At 36.6% G+C, this 22,392-nt stretch overlaps 6 protein-coding genes across 7 annotated transcripts; 3 read left to right on the top strand and 3 right to left on the bottom strand.

The window, feature by feature from the left end:
• Positions 1–1,013: 1,013 nt before the first annotated feature.
• On the top strand, positions 1,014–4,407 carry LOC122405578 (protein disulfide-isomerase A4). Its single transcript, XM_043410449.1, has 6 exons — positions 1,014–1,230; positions 1,750–1,935; positions 2,026–2,164; positions 2,397–2,558; positions 2,655–2,780; positions 2,989–4,407. The coding sequence occupies exons 1-6, from the start codon at positions 1,101–1,103 to the stop codon at positions 3,137–3,139; spliced, it is 894 nt and encodes a 297-aa protein (XP_043266384.1). The 5' UTR covers positions 1,014–1,100; the 3' UTR covers positions 3,140–4,407.
• Positions 3,530–5,973, bottom strand: LOC122405577 (ELMO domain-containing protein 2). Its single transcript, XM_043410448.1, has one exon. The coding sequence runs from the start codon at positions 5,539–5,541 to the stop codon at positions 4,603–4,605; it is 939 nt and encodes a 312-aa protein (XP_043266383.1). The 5' UTR covers positions 5,542–5,973; the 3' UTR covers positions 3,530–4,602.
• Positions 5,974–6,048: 75 nt separating this feature from the next.
• On the top strand, positions 6,049–8,404 carry LOC122405575 (uncharacterized). 2 transcript variants are annotated; one of them, XM_043410441.1, is made up of 4 exons: positions 6,049–6,314; positions 6,822–7,168; positions 7,250–7,464; positions 7,746–8,404. In XM_043410441.1, the coding sequence occupies exons 2-4, from the start codon at positions 6,843–6,845 to the stop codon at positions 8,306–8,308; spliced, it is 1,104 nt and encodes a 367-aa protein (XP_043266376.1). In that variant the 5' UTR covers positions 6,049–6,314; positions 6,822–6,842; the 3' UTR covers positions 8,309–8,404. The 2 variants fall into 2 exon arrangements, with proteins under 2 accessions (XP_043266376.1, XP_043266375.1); XM_043410440.1 differs by lacking the exon at positions 6,049–6,314 and adding an exon at positions 6,580–6,698.
• Positions 8,405–8,925: 521 nt separating this feature from the next.
• twr (signal peptidase complex catalytic subunit SEC11 homolog C twr) lies at positions 8,926–10,898 on the top strand. Its single transcript, XM_043410451.1, has 4 exons — positions 8,926–9,129; positions 9,263–9,372; positions 9,766–9,915; positions 10,462–10,898. Exons 1-4 carry the CDS (start codon positions 9,082–9,084, stop codon positions 10,694–10,696), a joined length of 543 nt encoding a protein of 180 aa, XP_043266386.1. The 5' UTR covers positions 8,926–9,081; the 3' UTR covers positions 10,697–10,898.
• A 1,320-nt stretch (positions 10,899–12,218) lies between these two features.
• On the bottom strand, positions 12,219–16,376 carry LOC122405573 (probable cytochrome P450 304a1). Its single transcript, XM_043410438.1, has 7 exons — positions 15,662–16,376; positions 15,299–15,550; positions 14,938–15,110; positions 13,729–13,998; positions 13,167–13,462; positions 12,787–13,046; positions 12,219–12,672 (listed from the first exon to the last, which is right to left on the bottom strand). The coding sequence occupies exons 1-7, from the start codon at positions 15,750–15,752 to the stop codon at positions 12,494–12,496; spliced, it is 1,521 nt and encodes a 506-aa protein (XP_043266373.1). The 5' UTR covers positions 15,753–16,376; the 3' UTR covers positions 12,219–12,493.
• Positions 16,377–16,527: 151 nt separating this feature from the next.
• LOC122405574 (TELO2-interacting protein 2-like) lies at positions 16,528–19,438 on the bottom strand. Its single transcript, XM_043410439.1, has 4 exons — positions 18,062–19,438; positions 17,706–17,867; positions 17,212–17,418; positions 16,528–17,073 (listed from the first exon to the last, which is right to left on the bottom strand). The coding sequence occupies exons 1-4, from the start codon at positions 18,722–18,724 to the stop codon at positions 16,807–16,809; spliced, it is 1,299 nt and encodes a 432-aa protein (XP_043266374.1). The 5' UTR covers positions 18,725–19,438; the 3' UTR covers positions 16,528–16,806.
• Positions 19,439–22,392: the final 2,954 nt, after the last annotated feature.

The raw sequence follows: 22,392 nt of genomic DNA, 5'->3' as shown, positions 1-22,392 counted from the left end.
GTTTTCTCCACATTTTTTCACCCCGGATTTCCCATTAACTTAAATTGCAGTGATTCATTAATTAAAACGTTGACAAAAACTGACGTTGGCAGTAGCAAAATTTGAGACGAATTCTTCGTTAAAAAATTTCAACAGTTTTAAGAAGCTACGTTTAAAGAAAAACGCGATTACATTTCGGATGAGAAATTCCTTCGTTACTTCAAAGTTCTCGTTCCATGTTCTCCCTTCTTTTTCGTTTTTTAGCCAGCCCGATCCTTTGTCTAAAAAATTCTGTCACAACCGAAATACTTCAAACTTAACACGATCAAACTTCAACGGGGTGTTTATTTTCGGATAAAGTATGCAAAAACAACGAGCTCCGAAAAGCTTACCCAATAACACGACGCCTCAAACGCAAAGTTTTGCAAGTTAAATAAAAAAGCTACCACACGATACGGAAAGAATAATATTTCATTAACGTATGCGATAAACACTGAGCATATTTTCGGAGGGTGAATGAAAAAACGAAAATTCAATTGTTTTTTCTCGCTATGCTCGTCGATGAACTTCTAATTGAATACAAAAAATTGATGTGAAATTCGAACGTCAAATTTTCCTTGCGTTGGGATCATTTATCATTTTGATTCGTGGTAATTTTTTTTTTCATTTGTTTTAAGCTCATTGATTATCGTCATCATCGATTGATTTGCTTAAATTGCATTAATGAGTACGCACGCACAAAGCAAATTATGTACGCTTGAAGTGGCGACATTATTTTTGTTTAGTCGCTCTCGCCGCGTTATCTCTCGTGTATCCAAAATTATATTGACTGCTGGCAAACGTAGTGCAGGAAAGAGACGATGTTGTTTGCAAAATCACGAAATTTTCTTTGTTTTATCCATTGGAGATTTGTATGGTATTATGGGTAGTTCGAAAATATTAAAATGAGCTGCGCATGCGCAAAACTCGCGGAGAACAAACACCGTTATGCATATATATATATGTAGTTTTTCATACATGCACCAAGTTATTGCACGGTCCACGAGTGCACAGTGACGTTGGTGACGTGTTGCCGGTTGAAAGTCGCGTTGGCATTTTTTTTCATATTTCTCAGTGAAATAATGTTAAAATTAGTATTTCTCATTGCATTATGCACATTTTATGGCGCAGAATCAGCATCTCTTGGTACAGTGACCGAAGATGATTTGGTTCAATACATCAGAACAGAACCATACGTCGTCGCACTTTTCAGTAAGCAATATTTCGCTATAACCTATCAAATACACGTATGGTCCAATTTTTTTTACACACGACGTGACGAATGCCATTTTTTGGATCAATCAAGCAACCGGTTTTTGTTTATCTGTCGTAGTTACTATCTTTATCTTGCGTTTGTGATAAAACAGTTGCTATTTTCGCTACATAACATATTGTGTCACAAATATCTCCATTGTTTGACTTTTGCCGCAACGTTGATCAAACAATTTGATGATGGTTAAAATTCACAAATAAATGAAAGAAACCACTTTTTTATTCCAGAATTCTTCATTATTCAAATTTCATTTTATTTCTATTCAACTATTTCGACTGTCTTGTCGATTTTGTATGCCAAATTTGAAACTTGTAAATAACAAGCGACAAATTGAATTAATTATACTCAAAATATAAAAAACATTGACACAGATATTATAGAGGACAAAGATAATTTTATGCGTTGCATTCCTTTTTTGTTACATTATTGAAATTTTCATTATTTTTCCGCTTGTACAGCTAAGAAAGACTGCGAACTGTGTGAGAGATACGAAAATGAATTGATCAACTTGCGAGACGACTTGGTGGAATCGCTTTCTGCCTGGGTCGTTAAAGTGGTTGACAGTCAAATGTTGAAACAATACAGTCACAACAAAGAGCCGGCGTTGGTATTTTTCAGAAATGGAATTCCACTGCTCTATGATGGTAATAGAAAATGGGCTTTTGATTGATTAATTAGGGACAATTGTTATACCTAAAAATATATATTTATCATATAAAAATCTGCCCCAACAGGTCCTTTGAACGATGAGGAAATTTTCAATACTTTCTTGAATAATAAAGAACCGGTAGTCAAAGAATTGACAGACGATAACTTTGAACATTTGACACAAGCCAGTAGCGGTGCAACAACAGGGGATTGGTTCGTTATGTTGTGAGTATTGAGAAATTTTCCAGTTTGATCACAAACCTCCTTCTTAACATTTGTCATTGTGAAAATTTACTAAAAAAATACTCAATTGTTGGAGCTTTTCTCAAAGAACAACAGCATGCAATGGATTGAGTGAAAAACGAATTGAAATTACTTTCTGAAAATAAACAACACTCAATGCCGCAGATAAGAAGCTAGCAGAGCTGAAGAATAAAAAATTCATGAAAAATTTCAGCTACAGCACAGATTGCATCGAATGCCAGCGCATGGGGGCTCGCTGGGAAGCTGTTGGAGCCAAGCTAAAGCAACGTGTCAATGTGGCACGAGTAAATAAATACACGACTGGAGCTTCAACAGCCAGACGATTCAACGTCTTTGATGTACCTGAATTTATTCTGTAAATATTCTACATAATTTAGTAATCCAATGAACTTGACAAGCAGCATCAAAAGACATCCCGATTTTATGAATCATATGTTTTTTCTTATCACAGATTCAGACAAGGAAAAATGTATAGGTATCAAATACCAAAGTATGATGTGAATGCGTTTGTTTCATTCGCAAGAGATTGGTGGAAGAATGCCCATGGAGAGAAAGTACCAGTTCCGCAGAGTCCATTGTGAGTAACAGTATTAATATGAGCTGATATTTTTTAAGGTCAAAAAATATTTTGCACGATATAATTGGTGATTTTTCTGTTTATTTATCGCCTGTACAATCGGTGCTGGTCAAACAAAATTTTATACAAACAAAAATACGTGCAGTTTCGAAAAAAATAATTAATAGTTCATTGTATCTAATTTTCATTGGTTTTTTCTCATTTGCAGTGACGACCTGACGCAAATGTGCGTGAATTTCCTTCGAGAAAATCCATGGGTGATGAAACTTGGCAGTATACTTATTTGCGTTTTGGTTATCGTATCGGTTGTTTCGAAGCTCCGACGCAAAGCTGAAGCCGCTCCCCTCAAGAAGGATTAATCACAAAAATAAGACGTTGAAATTTTCATCGTTGGAACGCGTTGGATTTTTTTCTCCTCATCACTCAAATTATTCTTCCAGATTCATGGAACGAAAAATAACTTTTTTCGATCCGTTCCGAACCCACGAATGAGAATGAGAAGAAAAAACCATTTTTAACACGTTTTTCAAGAAACTGATTCGCAATAGCTCGAATTTTGATGTTTTCTAACGATGTAAAGTTCAAGATTGCTTCATAAAGCTCGTCAAGCAGCTACAGCATGTATATATGTACACAGACGCAGACACAAAAACACGCATACACACTCAACTTGAAATGGCTAATTGAGTTTTTACCCAAGATTAAATTGACCATAAAATAAAAAACATTCCGCTCATGCCTCATGTTGCCAAGTAATATTACGAGTTCGATTTTTTTTTTTATACATTTTTCAATGAATCTTCCATTTATTCATTTTTTTATTGTTCTATCATCGTATGCCAGGTTTTAATTGTATTCGTAACAGTTGATGAAATATATTCTATAGAAAAAAAGATGGAGTTTATTCTATGGCTGGAGTTTTGTTGCAATGATTGTTGTAACGCAATGATACTCTCATTTTTCTGCACACGACTTTTTTCAGGCTTATTACGATGAACTCGAAATTTTTGCAACTAAACGTCTTCCACTTATTGCCTCAAACTTATCAGGAGATTAACAAGACCAAGTCATATTGGTATAAGTAAAAAATTATTCAACGGAAATGATTCAGTATATTTTTCGTTAATAAACAATTATGCTGCAATTGCCAGTGACATACATCAGCTTTAAGGGAAATTATAGAGATGACTTCTATTGAATGAAATATGGAATGAACGTATTAAATATTCCAGGTTCTGTATTCAAAATTAAAATTATTTGCTCATGGTGTGCAATTTTTGGCTCTAATAACCAAATATTCATCAGAGTTCATAGAACGCTATAAAAAATTCGATGGAGTTCATATCGTTGGCAATGCCAGTTCTTTTCATTGTCTCGATTATAAATTTTCTCATATTCCTGCTACCTAAAACCTTTTTATTGACAACTTTTAATAGTTTTACACCTAATTATTTGCGAAAATATTTCCGTTACTTGGAAATTTCAAGAACAGATGTTTCGTTGTGTTCCAACGATGCAAGCTTCAGCATCTTGAGAAAATATCATTTCTTCATTGAGATTTTTACAACAGAGATTGCTAAATAAATAATTATTGTATAGCCGTCTACAATAAACGATAAGATCACAATGCAGTCTACAATTATTTATGTTCCTCTTGTTGCCGGAGTAAATGATTGAAGGTACAATTGACAAACACAAAATTATTCCTTCAATGTCGTTTCTTCGCCACGGTGGGTGTAGAATTTTTTCAGGTCTACTTTTTACTGGCATCCATTAACGACTTGACTTTACTGGAAGCAAGCTAGTAGCTGAAACGGTATTTCTAAACACTTTCTATCAACACATTTATTCTAAAGACAGTGGAAGGATTGGCAAGAGCAGTACGGACACTAGTTTCAAATTTTTCCTGAATAGATGAGAATTCCATCATGCTGGTGGGCTTGGAGTCAATCCAAAAGGCATCAAATTCGTAAAAGAGATAACTGTACAATTGGTGAAAGGCACGAACGGTAGGTAGTGTTTTGGAGGTGTTGTAAATGTGAGTTTTTGCCGCGCCATCACGAAGCAAACGAAGGGCCATGCTGGTCAGATTAATGCCAACAATGGCAAAGGCGTAGCCATAGCTAGGATGAGAGGAATGTGATAACGAGCGAGAAGCTGCAGCTGGATATTCTTGAGCAAAAAACACGAGATTCTCCAATCCTAAAACACCCATTCCACGAAAGTCTGTTTTAGGATCATCTCCTTGAAAGCCGATGTCTTGCCACTGTTTGGTAACTCTGGATTCAAGAGATTCATGAGGTTTGAGCAAATTCCAAAGCTTCAAGAGTGCTGTTTCGTGCTCAGAATCGTCAGAATTGTAACAACACTTTCGTAGATCTTCGCATTCTACAACTAGTTGACGATAGCCCCAAATCAACTCGACGCACTTGCCAAATGACTTAGCAAAATCTGGATGCGCTAAAGGATTTATTTTTTTGGCTAAAAGTACAGTTCTTATAGCCTCTTCAAGGACTGCTCGCTCCGTTTTGATGTTGATTTGTCTATTGTTTGCCATTTCATCGAGACGTTCTACCATTGATCTTATATCCAGATTTCGCGATTGCCGTAAAGACTTTTCGACTTCCAGTGTTCTTGCCGCCCCTGACACTTTCCCATAACAGATCCTTTGCAGCTCACACATTTGCGTCGTTCGATGCAAAAACCATTTTATCAACGGTCTCAAATACCAACAAACCAACGACCAAAAATAACGAATCATGGTTTTATCGCAACACGAATTCTTTCGTGATCGTTCAAATTTTTCATGTCCAAATGAAATTACATGTTTATCATGTTAAACAACGTACTGAGGCAATCGACTTTTTATATTATCTTTTACGATTTTCTATGTGCTGTTCTTTTCTTCTCAGATACTTTCGGTCGAGCTCTTTCGAACTCGTCGATATATCCCTATATACACTTTGACCGCGATATCTTAGCGATACCCGAAACATTGAGGTTATGTGGATTTTTTCATGATTCGAATAAGCGACCGGAAAACAGTTCGTCAATGTTTAACCGTATAAATATTCGTATGCCACATATTTTTGTGACTTTTTTCACTTTTATTGCAAGATCTTACCCTGCTTACGATAGTTTGTAATATGAACTATACAGGACGCCGTTTCTTTGGTTACTGAACGGGAGTATCGATCCGCCGAGAGCCGAGGGCTCTGATTAGGGCAATCGCTACGGCGACTCTAGATGATTACAGTCAGGCAAATGACAGCAGTCTAGTCCGTCTATATAGTCACGAAATATTTCAAATTTTCCAAACTAGAAGCTATAACAGCAATATTCCAATTTTATTGTATTTCGACGTTCAAATATGTACCGCGTCGTGAATGCTCTTATATATCCAAACTCTATTCATATTCATTTCGCTTATTCAAACGGTTTTGCATGGGGCGGGGGGCGTCCATACGTGTATGTGTAATTCGATTTCAAAAGGTGCACGCGCTGCACTTTTTTCAGTACAATTAATGTGAACGGGTAATCAAACTGTGTGAAGGAAACTCGTCCACTGTATAAAAACATTCAATGGGAAATTTTGTTCTTTGATCCTGTAAAACTTACTCCCCAAACAGAAATTTGTGAAACGTACATATACATTTTCACAGACCCAAAAATTACTATTAACACTATCATTACAAGAGAAAATGTGGCTATAATAAATGAAAATATGCTTTATAATTACCATTTGAATGAGGAATAGTAGTCCATAACGCGATTTGAAATTCCCGCCTTTCTGAAAGCCGTGCTATATATTTCTTCTCACCAATCGGATGATGCAGTCGAGCCGTCCGTTCTGTGTACGTTGACTGACTGCAACAAGAAACCCCGAAAAAAAATAATAATAAAGGAACGTCGGATGCTGTCAGTTAATCACTAACCAAACGTCGCGAACGTTTTTCGAAGATCTTTTATTAGAATAAAAATATCTACTTTTTTACACAAATACATTGCTAACACACACTTATATATATATACTTGTTTTAGAGTTATCAACAAAATAAATAAATGGATAACGAAGAGGTGTCTTCAGAATCCGACAGTTTCGAGGAAAGTGTATCCGACGAGTTGTTTCACGATTCGATAGAAGCTAAAAAGGATAACCGTCAATTTTCTCAAAATGGTGACGATGAGAAGTACAAAAGCAAATCACGTTCCCGAACCGATCTCGTTCTCGACCTTCGAAACGTACCATCTGTCGCTAATGCCGCCAAATCTGATGACGAAATTTCTGAAAAACTTTCGGCCGTTATCGAACAGCCGGAAGAGCACGTTAAACTCGAGGTTTTAAACAATGAGGAAGCCGAAAGCCTCACGACGAAGGACGATCTGGAGTATTTACCTCCTTCGTATCTTAATTCCCAAGTTAGATTTTAAACTGATTGAAAAAATCAAATTCAACGTGTTTTTTACAGTGAAATTCTACGTGATCGTATAAATAGCCTTGCCAACCTCATCGTCGATCTGAGAGAACAAATAAAACTTGCTTTGTCGTTGTGGCGAAAAGAACGCGACGAGTTTCAGTTACTCCGCGAAAAAAGGAATATTCTTGCTGTCGAAGAAGCCACGGCAGCAGCGAGAGCTGCGGCCGAAGCTTATGCAGCAGAGTCGCCACTTTCGAATGAAATTGGTATGCCATAAAAAAGCGTTACATTCTCGTGAACATGAATTTTTTAATGCGAATTTCAGTAACCAGTGTTCCACAAAAATTCTGAAAAAAATTTGCCGTTTTCAAGTCCATCGTTCAGACCCCGCTGAAATACGTTTTTTTTTAACCTGTCAAATCGTGTTGGAGAATGAAAATTTTGAAAATTCGAAGAGAGTTTATTGAAGAGTTCAAAAGCTTTAAGATGCACTAAAATTTAATGAATTTGTTCATATTATTCAGTCATAATGTTATGAATCGATTAGGAAACGTAGTGAACCTGAATCCCGTCCAGTCACTGAGCGAGTTGGCAATTCTCGAGTATGAAAAAAAATTGGCAAAATATCAGGATGCGCTTGCATTAGCACAAGCTGAAAAACGATACAACATGCGTAGAAAAATGATCGCGAATACGTACCGTCAAAGGCTAGATGAAGTTGAACGTATGTGCGATGAGGAACTGGAAAAAATTCGAGAAAGTGCGAATATTTTGCAGCCCCTGAGACAGATCGCATCTCAGTGGGTCGCACCAAAAAGTGAAGATCACAAAGACGCGATGAAAATCGAATGGGATTCTGGGACATTGAAATCAGACAAGCAGACCGTTCGAATAACGGACAAATACAACTCGATTAAAAGTGCTGGCTTCGTTGACGATGAGGTTAACATGATACCGGAATTAGTTGCTGCACGTTTTTCCTGCACAGAAGCCTCGAAGTACGAGAGACATGATACACTCAAAAACACGAAAACCTCACAGGGGCATCGTCTGGTTGAGAGCAATTCTTTGCCTTGTACGTGGTACGCTTCCGCCTCTAATTCATCATGAGGCTGTTTTGAAAAACATTGCGTCGATTGCTGCGTTTATAGTCTGTATCATTTTTTTGCTGGCCTACGTACCCAATAAATTTGATCGGAATTGGAACTGTTTCATTTATTTCGACGATAACGCGTCCCTCAGTTTTTGTCCAATTTTTGTCTATACAACTAATCGCATTGCCGAACCTCACCGGACGGTTGGACGTGGACCCCGCTCGCTCGCGTCAATGTGCGTACAAATCACCTATACCTACATGTGAACACCAGATCGAGCCAATGGCAAAGAACTTCAGTTGGCAAGAAAGTACCTCTGTGAGCTTGGCCGACTAATTTTGAATTTATCTACCTTTTTTGGCGTAAATAATTATTTTCAATAGAAAAAAAGTGGGTTTCAATGTTGTAAAATAAAAATGAAGTAATGATGTTCATGTATTGATTTTCTCAATAAATAAAAATCGCAATGAGTTAGTGATCGGGGCATGTAATTCTAGGATAAAAATAGAATAACGAATTTGATTCAATTGAAAAAATGTTTGTTTTGTTCTAAACGAACGCGTGTAAAAATATTCGTAATAACACGTTATCGCGGTCCATGTTCCATCGTTTCTTAAACTAGTTCGAAGTGACGTGGTGTTGCGTCGATGGCCGATGCAGAAGACGCTGCTGAGTGGTAGCAAAAAAAGCGTATACGTGCCGGTTGTCCGTCGTCGTGCTCTTGGTTACGAAAATAAAGTTGATTTTTCCGTTTAATTTAGACATCGTGTTTTCGAACAGGCCGGCACGATGTTGCAAGGCGTGTTTGACGATGTCAAACGTATGAACAAGCGTCAGGTAACTTTATTAACAAAATACTCAACGGGATGTACATTTTTTTTTCATCCTTTGGAAAAAGGATGACATATGGACTTTCAATGTGACACGAAAACATTCATGATGTATTTTGTTATTGCCCTTTTCTTTTCAGTTTCTCTATCAGATCCTGAGCTTCGGAATGATCGTTTCTTCCGCTTTAATGATATGGAAAGGTCTGGTCGTCGTTACTGGCAGCGAAAGTCCAATCGTCGTTGTACTTAGGTAACAATTATCGCGACATAACCTCAATTCGTCTGTTTCATTTTATTCTCGTGTGCTTTCCTTCAAAATTTGTAACAGAAAATATGAAAAAAATTCTGGAAAACACCGATTTTTCAATCAAACTACAGTAAATTCGGATAAAAGTAAATATGTTTTTCTCTGTCATTTCCCATGCATAGAGATTTCACATGATTTATAAGTTCGTGAGAAACAGCGCAAAATGTTTCTGCTTCTTTCCTCTTTGGAAGGAACGCTGATTTATTTTGTGTTGGAGAAATACGAACCCTCAAGATAACAACTAAACTAATGAAAATATCCCTAATTTATCGATTTTTGTTTAACAGTTTGTGATTTATCTTATTAAAGTATTTCTATTTTCATTTCTCGTTACAGTGGAAGCATGGAACCAGCTTTCCACAGAGGAGATTTGTTATTTTTAACTAATTATCAGGATGAGCCTGTTCGGGTAGGAGAGATTGTAGTATTCAAAGTAGAAGGTCGAGACATTCCAATTGTTCACAGAGTACTTAAGCTACATGAAAAGTAAGTATAATAAATACTTTCTCAACAAAGCCTTAGAAATTTGATTTTAAAGTTACATACTCTTTTTTCCTATTTATTTTCAATTTATTCATATTTGATCACTATCTTGTTTGATATCAATTTATTGATTTCTGGTTTTCAATTTATTGAATGTTAATAGTACCTGATGAGAAATAACATTCGGTGATATTGCGCCAATGGTTTTGATAAATTTAAAAATTTGCTTATAAAAGTTTTTTCAAACTGATGGCAGAAATTAAAAAATATTCTTTGTATATCTCAGCACATTCGAACTCTATTGAATTTTTGTGCAATAATAACTGTATACCCAAGTACTGGAGAAGCCAAATTCTTTTGTTTTCTGTCATAAACTAAAGGTGCCCAATAATTGCATGCCCAAATTAATTCAAGCAGTTTTGAAAATTTTTCTGGTTTTCTCACACAAACGTTGGTCACTACTTGAAATGTTTCATATTCATTCCTCTTAGTTAAATACCTGAAACTGAATGAAAATTCTGAAAACTAATGACTAATGGAAATTCAAAGGGGCGATGCAAACCACACCATCAAATTCGTAACCAAGGGTGACAACAATTCGGTGGACGATCGAGGTCTTTATGCACCAAATCAATTGTGGCTGACGGACAAAGATATAGTTGGAAGAGCGAGAGGCTTTTTGCCATATGTGGGAATGGTGACAATTTACATGAACGAATATCCCAAATTGAAGCACACAGTACTCGCGTGTCTTGGTATATATGTGCTTGTGCACAGGGAGTGAGGATTGTTTCATTTTTCGTTCTCTAATCGAATATTGTCACGCAAACGAATACAGCCTTCCAAATTTTTTCCTCACGGAAGGCATATAAAAACTGTCATCGCTCATCAGTATATATAATAATTGTATATTATATATATCATAGCTATTGTAACATCACGCAAATTTACATCTGTGTTGGATATTAAAAAACAACAACAAATAACTAGTTGAAAAAATATTAATTGACGAATTCCACACTCACAGTTTAAATGGAGTATGTCGCAACAAACTTGCTACACATCAAACCCATTAGGCACCAATGATTTTATCGTTGTTTTTCGAATTTATTTGACAACCTGTTGATTATCTTTTTATTACAAGTAGTTTCAAGTGAATTATTATTCTTCAATTCTAGCAGTTTGAAAATGAACATTTATGTGGACGAATAGAATTGGAACAAACCTCGATAAAAATGATTTATTTTTTATAATTATGATATTCCTTGGGATAATGAGTGTTGGATAACTGGATAAATGATAGGATGAGCGGATAACGGTTGTACAATATTCGGTGCTTCTATTTATCAACTTTTCGTTTTTTTTTGTAAAATATGTTTGACAGTGTGCAATCGATTGCAACATACGACTAGAGCACTGGCTACGAAAAAAAACTTGTCGACAAATAAGGAAATTGAAAAAAAAAAATGTCTAGCTGTTTATTTAATTTTTAAAAGATTTTTTCAGATCTACTTCTATCGATGGTGGAATCTGTGAAGGAGAAAAAGTTGCGATATGATGCAATTTGACGATTTATGATTTCCGTGCTAGTGACTCTGTAAAAATAGAATGAAAATTCTAACGCGTTCGTCGATAGAGACCAGCAAAATGCATAACGAAAAACGATTTGGAGTAAAAAGTTATATCTCACTACCATGGTGTTCGATGACTTGAACATTGTCATCACGTGAACAAGCAATTCATGAAATATTGTTTCCATATAAAATTCACCGGAAGTGACGAAGTTTGCGATAAAATCATTGAATTCGACAAGAATATGGATCGATTCTCAATCATTGCAGTTTGCAGTTTTTATGACGCATGACGAAACGAGATTTCGTTATTTATGTTCCATTATCGAGCATGGGTATCATATCTTGGTGCAAAGTCCATGCTCCGCTTCAATATCGAAGTGTGACTATATATTTGCGCCTCTTTCACAAAGCATACTGTAACGTCTCGAAAGCTCAACAATCGTCTATAGTAGACGAGAACAAAGCTCGAAATGATCAAGAACGTTTTTAGTTCTCAAAATTTGGACGTTCTCGACGCACTTTTCAACTGCATTGTCGAATATGAAATTTTCTCAAAAACAAAATTTCGGTTTCTCAATCACATGGCAGGAGGAACCCCATTTCGATTTTCTAGCCCAAGAACGATCAATTGTAATTTTCAGAGTACTTTCAATCAGATTTCATGAATAGCTGGAGAAGCTGATTGTTTTGGAATTTTACAAGGCGAGATAAGGCACAAACAATAACGAAATATTTTGTTTATATTCGACAATAATATTTTCGATTTTTTCTAGGTCTTTATGGTAATTCCAGGTTACATTGTACACATAAACACAAACTCAAGCTAAAATGACACACCGTTAATGGACTTGTGATAAGATACGTTCTCGGACTCTCGTGAATCCCAGCAAATGACGAATGAATTCTGCTTGAATTAACATCAACAAAATCTCAGAATATTTTAATCGATCGACGAGGATTTTCGATCGCGATAATGAACTCAAATGAAGACCAACTTCCGGAATGAGTTATCGAGACACGACGCGAATCCACGTTTCCTTCGGCGTCGTTATCAAACCGGGTAAAACATCTTTGAGGCTAGTCGGTTGATGCTCGACAAATTCGAAGTTAAAATTTTGGGCGAACGCTGCAAAGTGGCTGAAGAGTAAGAAGCGAGCGAAGGTTTCACCGGCGCAAACTCTTCGTCCTTCAACATTGAATAATTTATGCAAAAATGACAATTTTTTTATTCTACGTGTTAAATCGTACGAATCTATTTCTAGAATGGAAACTCATCGAAGCCAAGCTCCTTTGTGCTCACCTAATCCAAACGCAAACGTATAATCCTTGGCCAAAGCTTTACCATCTTCTGTCAAAAATCTTTCTGGTCGAAAGTTCTCCGGGTCGCCCCAGAATTCCGGGTCGTTATGCATGTGCGATAGATTCGTAATGACCACGGTGTTATTTGGAATGTCGTAACCCATCAATGTCGTTGCTTCCGTTGTTCTGTGGAAAACGCTCCACGGTGTCAGAGTTTCCATTCTTAGAGCCTCGCGTATCGTCGCTTCGGTGTACGGTAATCTGTCGCGGTTCAAATTCGATGATTCTTCATTCCGTATTTTATAAATATACATTTTCCGACTTTTGTCGTTCATGAGGGTTTCTTACCAAAGAAAAAAATGTTTTTAAATGTTCACGTACTTGTGCCTGTCGTTCAATTCTGGCAAACAGTCCCTTCCAACAACGTTGTCAATCTCATTTTGTACTTTTTTCATAACTTCAGGATGGTGCATCATTAATTTAATAATATGAGTCAACATGCTCGGAACAGCCGATAATGCGGGAAAAATAACGTCGACGCAAACGATGAGAAGTTGTTTTTCCGAAAAACCATCTTTTCCTTCCAATTGCTTCAATTTGTTTAGATACACGTCGATGAAACCTTCCGGCTCATTTTCTTCCATGTGCGAACTTTTTTTCCGTTTGTTCACAAAATTCTGATGATTTAAGCCTCGTTATTAATGCGTTATAAATGTTTCATTGAAGAAAAATTTTCTTCAATATTTTTTTTTCATTTCGTTTCTTCTCATCTCTTTTCACAGGGCGTTTCTTATTTTCATGTGTCAACGCCACTATGCTGCGTACGTGACAATATTTTCGGCTCATAAAACGGTAGCACAGCGTGAAAGAAAGATGATTTTTTTTCTAAGTTCGTAAAATTATTTAAATATTTATTCGAGAGTCGTGTGAAAACAGAATTTACTTTAATAAAATCGACCATCGCATAGTTGCCTTCCATTATGCGTTTGAACCCAAAGCCATTGCCGAAATGTCGTAGCCAGCTAGTCAAGGTTATCGCTCCACCCGCAGTGTCAGCATTTCTCTGGAAAAGCATCGCCTTACGACACACTTTCCTCAACGTCTCGTAATCCTGACGATCGTACATCTCTCCGGTCATCACGAACCAAATAGGATTCGAGCATGAAGCGTATAATACGTCCGGGAATAATGCTAGAGAATTATTTGCTATTGTCTGCACAGGTCAATAAACGAAGAGCAATCAATGCAATCAGGAATAAATTGATAACACAAACACAAAATAAAAATTATTGATGAACCATAATGAATGAACGACTTCAATATCTCGAGTATTACATTTCAGTGTTAGTATTCTCTAAAATTGGATAAAAATTCAACTCATTGTCGATCAAATGCCATGCAATAACTCGAATACATTAAGGAAGTTGAGGCATTAGAATGAAAATGATGTCATCGCTTTTAAACCGACTGCATCTTATAAAATGAAGTGTAAAAAAAAAATCAGTTAAATTTTCAGACAGTTTAGGAGCGTCGTTGCTGAGAAAAATCAATAACAATTTGGGCCAAATAACATGTAATCTTATGGAAGTCAAGAAACATTCAGTGATATCTCCGTTAAAAATGATGCTGAAAATATAAAATTTTTTGGGCAACATGAGCAAGGCTTGCTGAATAATCTCAATTTTTTTTCAGATTTATTAGGAGATTTGCTGAGAGTATATTAATAATAATTCCCGTGCAGTTTTTTGAGGCTAGGATCGTCACCGTTCGTGTTTTCGACTGAGCTTTCACGAGAGTTTTTCGTCTTTTTTTTTCCCAACTTTTCTTTAAAGTGTATGCAACATTGCCAAACTGTAAACTGGCCTAACTTTTGAAAGGTACAGATCATAACTTTTGGGTAAAAAAAATGACTGTATAGCCTCAACTTCCTTAAAAAAATCTGATTCGATCCTTGAGGCAACTTTTTACTATTGTTTTTTTCTTTTTTTCAAATATTCACTATCAAGTTCGTGATGAAAAAAAATTGAATGCAACTATCCAACAAAGTTTGGAGTGACGTAGTTTCTTTTTTTAGATGTCAATCTCGAACTCCAATGTACCCCCGATACAACGATGATAATGATAGTTATTGAATTTGAAATCGTTATAAAACCTTTTCCAAATCACCGGATGGTCCCTTTTTAAGAATATCCATCAGTACATGCACTTCATGTGCAACGACACTCTCGAATTTTTCGTGACGTCGACCAAAACCAAAGTCTCGCAAATATCTGAGTGCGAATCTTCGTTGTGTCAACCATTCAGTATCGTCGTTAAAAAATATTCCTGAATTTTGAAGAGGCATCGAAAGAAACGAAGTTATGCTCTTATTAGATTATGAATTATCGTTGTTTGTCGATTTAAAAAATAATAAATTACAGTACGTCGCTGTGGTTTCGATTACTGTGAAATTTCTTCTCGCGTTTATAAAACATTGGGGTTTGGTCAGTTTGTTTTCCCAGTGAAAAACTCACCCAGTTTTTGTCCAAATGCTCTCGCCTTTGCGAGATGGATTTCACCCACTCTACCGTCGAATTCTTGTCGCCTGAGAACTTCCTTAATACCAAAATAATCGTTAACAACTATGGTATAATTATCGCCCAAGTAAAGACCAATGATTTTCGATTGATATTTTTTGACGTAGTAGCTGATTGCTTTGTAAGGGAAGTAATAATCGCCCCAGAGAAGAAACCAGTAAGATCCCCAAATTGGGAGTCTCGGCAGTCCTACAGAACGATAATGACGGTTTTTTCATTGACGAAAAAATGTTTTCTTACATTTTTCAGAACACGAACATTCACCCGAAATTTACAGACGTTATTTAATTTTCTGTTTACCTGGCGGCGAATTAGGCGGTTTTCCATTAACAAAGTTATAAATTAAATAAACCGTTAATAAAATAGTCACGGCGACCAATATCGAAACCATTTTTTATTGCCAACACTGAAAAGTTTATTGGAATGTACGAGCGACCCACTCCCAGTTCGGTTACTCTCAAGGCGTTTGATACTAATGAACAGCTTGCTCGCTACACTCTCAATAAGAGTTTCTCTCCTGGTTTTATTTCTCTTATATTGATTGCTATTATCACTAATTATGACGTTTTCAGATTACAACAAACTGTGCTCATTCGATTATAAATTTCGAGACGTTATATTCCAATGATACATGTATCAGCTATTTATAATAAAATGGAGAAACAAAAACAGCCTTGACTCTTATTTTTGTGACATCGTGAATCGATGGTATCGGAGATCGGTATCGAATCGAACATATACGGACGGTATCCGGTTCCATTTGATTCGCCAGAGATATGATCACCGAAATGGGTGAATATGTATTTGAATTCTCAAGTATGCGCTTCGATAGGATTTTATGTTTGAGATTTTTTGGTCGTTCGGTCATTTCGACATGGCGACGCGATATTTTTATCTCGAATGTATAACAAAGGACATTTTGCATAATGAACCCACGTGACTAGACTTCATATTTCTTGGATTTATCCCCAAATCCATTTTCTTCGGGTCTTTTAATATACTTTTATAGTTTTGGTGTTCTGTTCACTCTATTTGTTTCTATTGATATTTGTTCCTCTGAACTTTATCAGATTTTCACGTAGATCGTACAATTTCATTGATATAAATCGTTTTTTCAACGATATAAAAAAAATGTTCCTTCGAACGATTCAAAAATACACCAAGTCTTTGATAATAATTGTACTTTATGCACTTTATTGTGTTAGTACAATGTAAAGAAAATATTTAATCTATACGAGGATGAGCCTCTGGAGATAAACAATGAGAATATTCTACACGCTTCACAGGCTAAAATATAATGGAAAAAAACTACGCTAACGACCAGATTCACTCGGAGATATCATTCTCTTATTCGGGGCTGCGCAATCGCGTATTCAGTACGGATTTTTTTATTTGCTGTTTTGTATTTTTTCGGGTATCTATTTGTTCTTTTAGTGTTTGCTCGTTCAATTGCAATACTTGTCATCGAAACAAGCGAAATTAAAGCTGTAGTCTGTAATCGATCGCACTCGATCATCGTACATTATTGTAGCACCAATGTTCGGCGCTACTTTGTAAATTATATGTGTGCATTTATCCAATAGTTGATTTATTTCTCGGTCGAATACTGGAGTTTCAGTAAGATCACAGCGAAGCTTGAGAAATGCGGTGTACAGGGTATCACATCGCCTTAAAACGCTCAGTGGGAACATTGGGAGAATGGTTTGAGCTGCCTGTAAAATTAAAAAAAAGTAGATGTTTCAATGATTTTGACTTTTCCTCAATTTTATTTGTCAATGATTCTGCTTGTATGAGTAGTTGAATCGAATTAAGTGGAGTGCATAAAGAAATAGAATTTTTGAAAAATATACCTGCAACGTCGCTTTCAATGTCCTCAGATCGTTATGACGATCGCAATATTCACTGAGTATCCTCGTCAAGTAGTCAAACCATTTGGCACAGCCTACATTTGTCACCAATTGAGGTAAACTCAACATATAACTACAACGAAGTTCCAAATTTTGTTCTGACTCCATGTTTGACAGCAGACCCATTATGATTGTGTCACGTTTGGTCCACTGGAGAAAAATAATTTCATTTAGACATTGAAATTACACATAAAAATATTCTGTATGATTCAAAGTTGACAACAATGAAAAGTTCAGATGATAAATTATTTTTGTAGCACATTTTCATGTTCTGGGCAAAGAATATGATTCAACAGCGACCAGGAACAACTTGACGCCTTTATTCATAAGTTTTTCTCACCCAAAGTGTTATCAAAATTTGAAAACAAAAAATGAAATAAGCGATGTAAAATTTGTGATGAAAGTTTTATGAATTGCTAGTAATTCAGTACTCTCACCTCAAAATTATCCATAGAATTGGCACATGAATCAATTGTTGCAAGAACGTTTGAAAGGCTAGCATACAATGGTAATATGTATCGTACATCTCTTTGGTGGCTTAGACACTCCAAAGCATCGTATATGACATCGATGTATCCATTTTTCATCAATTCCTGCCTCTGTTTAGGAACAAAATGATTGAAACTCATTGAAAAATCAAATGAGAACTCTAATATTAATTTCATTGTCAATACCGTTGTGGTCCATTGTGTTTTTATGCTGCGCATAAATCTTGTCTAACAATAGTGTAACATCCATCTATCTTAATAGTATAATGAAAATCCGATAAAATTTGTGAGCAATAAATACTCACGGTCTCAGAATCATGGAGGATCAAACGAATACATTCTAGACCAATGATTCTATTTTCGGGTACAAAATCGTCGAAGATGATAAGAGCTGTAGGGAGGATTTGAAGGGCCCGAGGAGACAAGTAGAGTCCGCCCACTTGTTGCAGCAACCACTTATAACAAGCAACAGCGGCAGGAAATTTTTTCCAAGTGTCTTTCAACAGTTTTGGTCTTAGAGCCATCAATGTTGCAAGAAATTTATCGTCGCTCATTGTAAGAACAATTGACAAATTAGGGCTTCGACAAAATTTGCACAGCTCTGAAGTAAGGTCTTGGGCCAAAGAAACAGATTCTGCATTGTTCCAAACATTTTTTTCACTGTGTTCGCCAATCAATACCAAAAGGCAAATCACAAAGTTTCTTACAGACTCCTCATCTGCATCTATGTTGATTTTTTCAGAATCACGATTTTGTATCAAGATAAGCAATCGTGTGCGAATATTTTGTAAATCTCGATTTACAGTAGATCTGTAGTCTCGAAAATCTTTTTCCTCACAGGGACGATCGAGACCAACGGGTCTTTCTGGCACCCAAAGTCTGCATACAAACCCTATCCACTTAGCCCAACAGGGCATTTCATCTTGAAAAATGTTCATATCTTCCAGCTCTTGGACGAGGCAATCCATTCTCGATTTTCGATCAGTTTACTTATCACAAGCTTGTTTTTTGATACGAATATTTCGTAATACGAGGTCCGCTGTTTTTTCTCTGTTTTGGATCTCAGTATTTCCAGGTCTTTTATTCTTAACTTGTTTCAGGATGAAAATGCATTGCTAGGTTTATGCATCCGGTGAAAAATACTACAGCCGTCATTTTTCTTGAGTTGAACAGTAACTCCTTGTTCTCTTGTTTTTTTTTCTACTTTTCAATTAATCAATTATCAAAATTTATTGTCAGCTATACGAGTTACGACCGCAATGAAAATATTTTTTCTTCGGGTTACGTTTGACACGGCGACGAGATGTAGCAGGGACTGAATTTTGAAAAATAGAGAGCACGCAGCGCAAACTAGGTGGATTAGTGTGTGATTTTCGCAACGATGAAAACGCTTCACTTTTTACATACTAAAGTCCTAACAGGTTCTAACATGATTTTCTTCTCCGATATGCACTCAACATCTCGATTTATCGTGAAACTTCTTAGCCGCAAGATATCAATAATTTCTAACCTCACTTTGTATATTTCGTTTTTTATTATATATTATAAATATTTTTATTCTCTTTGGGTCTATCGAAGATGCTGCTTTACTAGTTGAGTTTTGAACCTAGGGTACATTCTACTTGGACGCTGACAGCGTTATGCCCGCAGCCCGTTTTCTCCAACGTTAATCCGAGTTTAAACTCGGTTCATCCTATCTCGAAACTATATGAAAAAAATTGAACTGAGTTTGAACTGCGTCGGAAAAAACGGCGGTTAGCCGAAAGTCGGGGTCTAGTTCCAAATGTCAATACAGATGTCGCTAGAGTTGTTTTCTTCGAAACATTCGACGACAGAGATTCTCTCGATTTTGTTAGTAATTGAATTCAAGAGTTGGTTTCGTGTTAAATGACACATTACAGTTGGACCAGAAACATTTCTACCAAAATTTAATTCTATCAGAAACATCTATACCAAAATTCATCTACACCCAACAAATCAAGTTTCATATTTCTACCATGACCAAATACTACCCCTTAACAACTGCACCATGAATTTAATTTTGATTGCACAGCTACCACATATCAACTCCACCAGAACATTTCTATTCATAAATGTATAAACTGTAACGACCGTACCGTGGAAATAAATCATTTAAAAAATGTCCACCAGAAAATATTTCTACTTCAAAAATGTTATATCATATTACGTCACTACCTCACTTTTTTTGGTGAAGTAGTTTTCCAGGTTAAAAATAAAATATTAATTAAAATTTGATAAAAATACCTTAATATAGAAATATTAAAGCGCCTTAAATAATGTATAATTTTAATGGATGATCATAATTTATTCAACGGTTCGGTGCGTACAATTTTATGTATTGATAATTATGGCAATTAATCGGTGAATATTTACGAATGGATTTTGGATAATTCGTTCGGTTTGTTTTCGTTCTTCACGTGTTTACGTTTCACGCGTTTACGCTTGGTCGTGTTTGGACTATTCGCTATAGCGTAGTAGCAGAGCGGAGTGGGGATAGAGCCGTTCGGTCAGCAGCCAACGGGAGAGAGGGAGACGGGCGGAGCTCCGAGGCAGGGGAGAGGCGCAGGCGCAACATGATTCGCTTCACTCACGCCGCTCGGCGCGCACAGGGAGGGGGAGCTCCGGCCCGAGGGCTGGACAGGAGACAGGAGAGAGGCACAACACGTTTCGCTTTTCGCTTCACTCACCGTCCGACGGGCGTAGGGTGAGGACTGGCGTGGAACGTGGGCGCGCTGTTATCGCTACGCATTGTACATTCCAGTGCATTGAGAAAACGGGGCACGAAATACGACGCGTGGAATCCTACTTTATCCTGAATGACTAAAATAATCTTTTTTTACGATTTAATTTTTTTCAATCAATCGATAAACAAATAAAATAGAAACCAATAAAAATTGGTAGCGGTCATAATTTTATCAATGATTGTAATTTTTTACAGTTATTTCATAATTTTAAGAGTAAATTCAATCTCGCTGAAGCAACTGATCGGTCATCTAAATTACAAAATTAAAGAACTTAAGATCGTGCGAATCGATAAAAGACACGAAAACACAACGTAGCGAATATTAAAGTTGAAATTTAATAAAAAATAATGATTCGCTCCTTGTCAATATACATTATTTTTCTTTAATTTCTGAAATTCCTTTTTTTGACGCAACTATAGATAAGCCGATAGGGAAGTCCTCGCACTCGATGTTATTACTATTACAAAATTCGCACATGAATGAGTATTGATAAAATTTTGATAATTCGTGAAAAATAGTATCGAGGCAAGGGCCAGTAACAGAAAGAGTTTAGTGACGCCTGTAACATAGCTTCGAGAGTCTTGTGTATGCTCGCACGCGCGCGTGTCCGCAAGCGAGCTAAGATGCAAGCATACCCCGAGCAACGCAACGCAAAGCAAAGCACCTAACGCACGGTCCTAAAGCCATGGGGTTGTCGGCAAGCGAAGACGGACAGTCAGTAAATCTACTCCATAGCGGATAGTTTGACACAGTTCCGAGCTCGATACAGTTTCTGTATCACTTTGAAGTCGCGCAGGCAAGATTCCATGCAGATAAGTCGGAGTTGCAAACGCTGCAACGCTAAGCAATGCACGCAACGCGTATAACCGCAGCTATGTACAGCATTACGAATAGTTTTTACTAGTCAAATGCTAACAATAGGACGCGAGCAACCGACCACGCGTGCACGCACGCGGGCACACTCGATTCTCTATGAAACGGTGGTACAGGTTTTGTCACTACAATTGTTTCTGTTACTCGACATATTGGCTTATCCATTTGCGCAAAAACGGGTTTCTGGGGAAAAAAACCTAGGGAAGAGTAGGCAAAGAAGAGCCCTCCCTGAAAATAGGGATATTTTTTTTCGTTTATGTTAATTTTCGTATTCAATCGGTCGTACAATTAAATAACGAATTTTTTCTCTCGCGTCGGTATAAAGTTAAATTTTTGGTGAATAAAAACCAAAGTTCGTTCTCGAAAAAAAGACCAGCGGAAATATAACTTTGTGATAATGAATCGCGCTTACGATTTTCTGCGATACGGTGAAGTGATAACAAAAGTTAAAGGTGAAATGATAAATTCCAAACATGGGAGGACGAAAAAACATTGGAAGAAAAGTGTGTTGAAAATGTGTGGAAATTTCTTTATGATCAGAACCATGGAGCAGCATAAGAGAATCGTATAGAGGCAGAAGGAGAGCGAAAGGATCGTGGAGGAAGACGGAGAGGGAGAGGATCGTCGAGGATAACGGAGATCGCAAGAATCGCGGGAGAAAAAGGTAGGAAGAAGATCGAGGCCCGTTCCTGTAACCGTGAGTAACCACACCAACGATTTTTTTTTTAAATATGAGTGCGCGAAATATGAAAAATGATTTTCATGTTACAAATGTAGACATTCTGCCGATTGAATGTTCAAAACACGTTGACGTCAGGATGACGTTTGGATATTTCATGGAAGTATTTTTTTCAAATAATGAACCGTTAGATATAATATTTTCATATTATTTATTTTCATGATACAGTCGTTGCGATTTATAGATTTACGAATAGAATGTTCTGCAGAGTTGATATGTGGTAGTGCAATCAAATTTTGGTTGAAATGTTTCTGGTAAA

The sequence above is a fragment of the Venturia canescens genome, chromosome 1 (genome assembly GCF_019457755.1).
Source record: "Venturia canescens isolate UGA chromosome 1, ASM1945775v1, whole genome shotgun sequence".
Taxonomy (NCBI): Eukaryota; Metazoa; Arthropoda; class Insecta; order Hymenoptera; family Ichneumonidae; genus Venturia; species Venturia canescens.
Note: the sequence above shows the minus strand (reverse complement) of the source record. Positions and strands in the feature narration are given on the sequence as shown.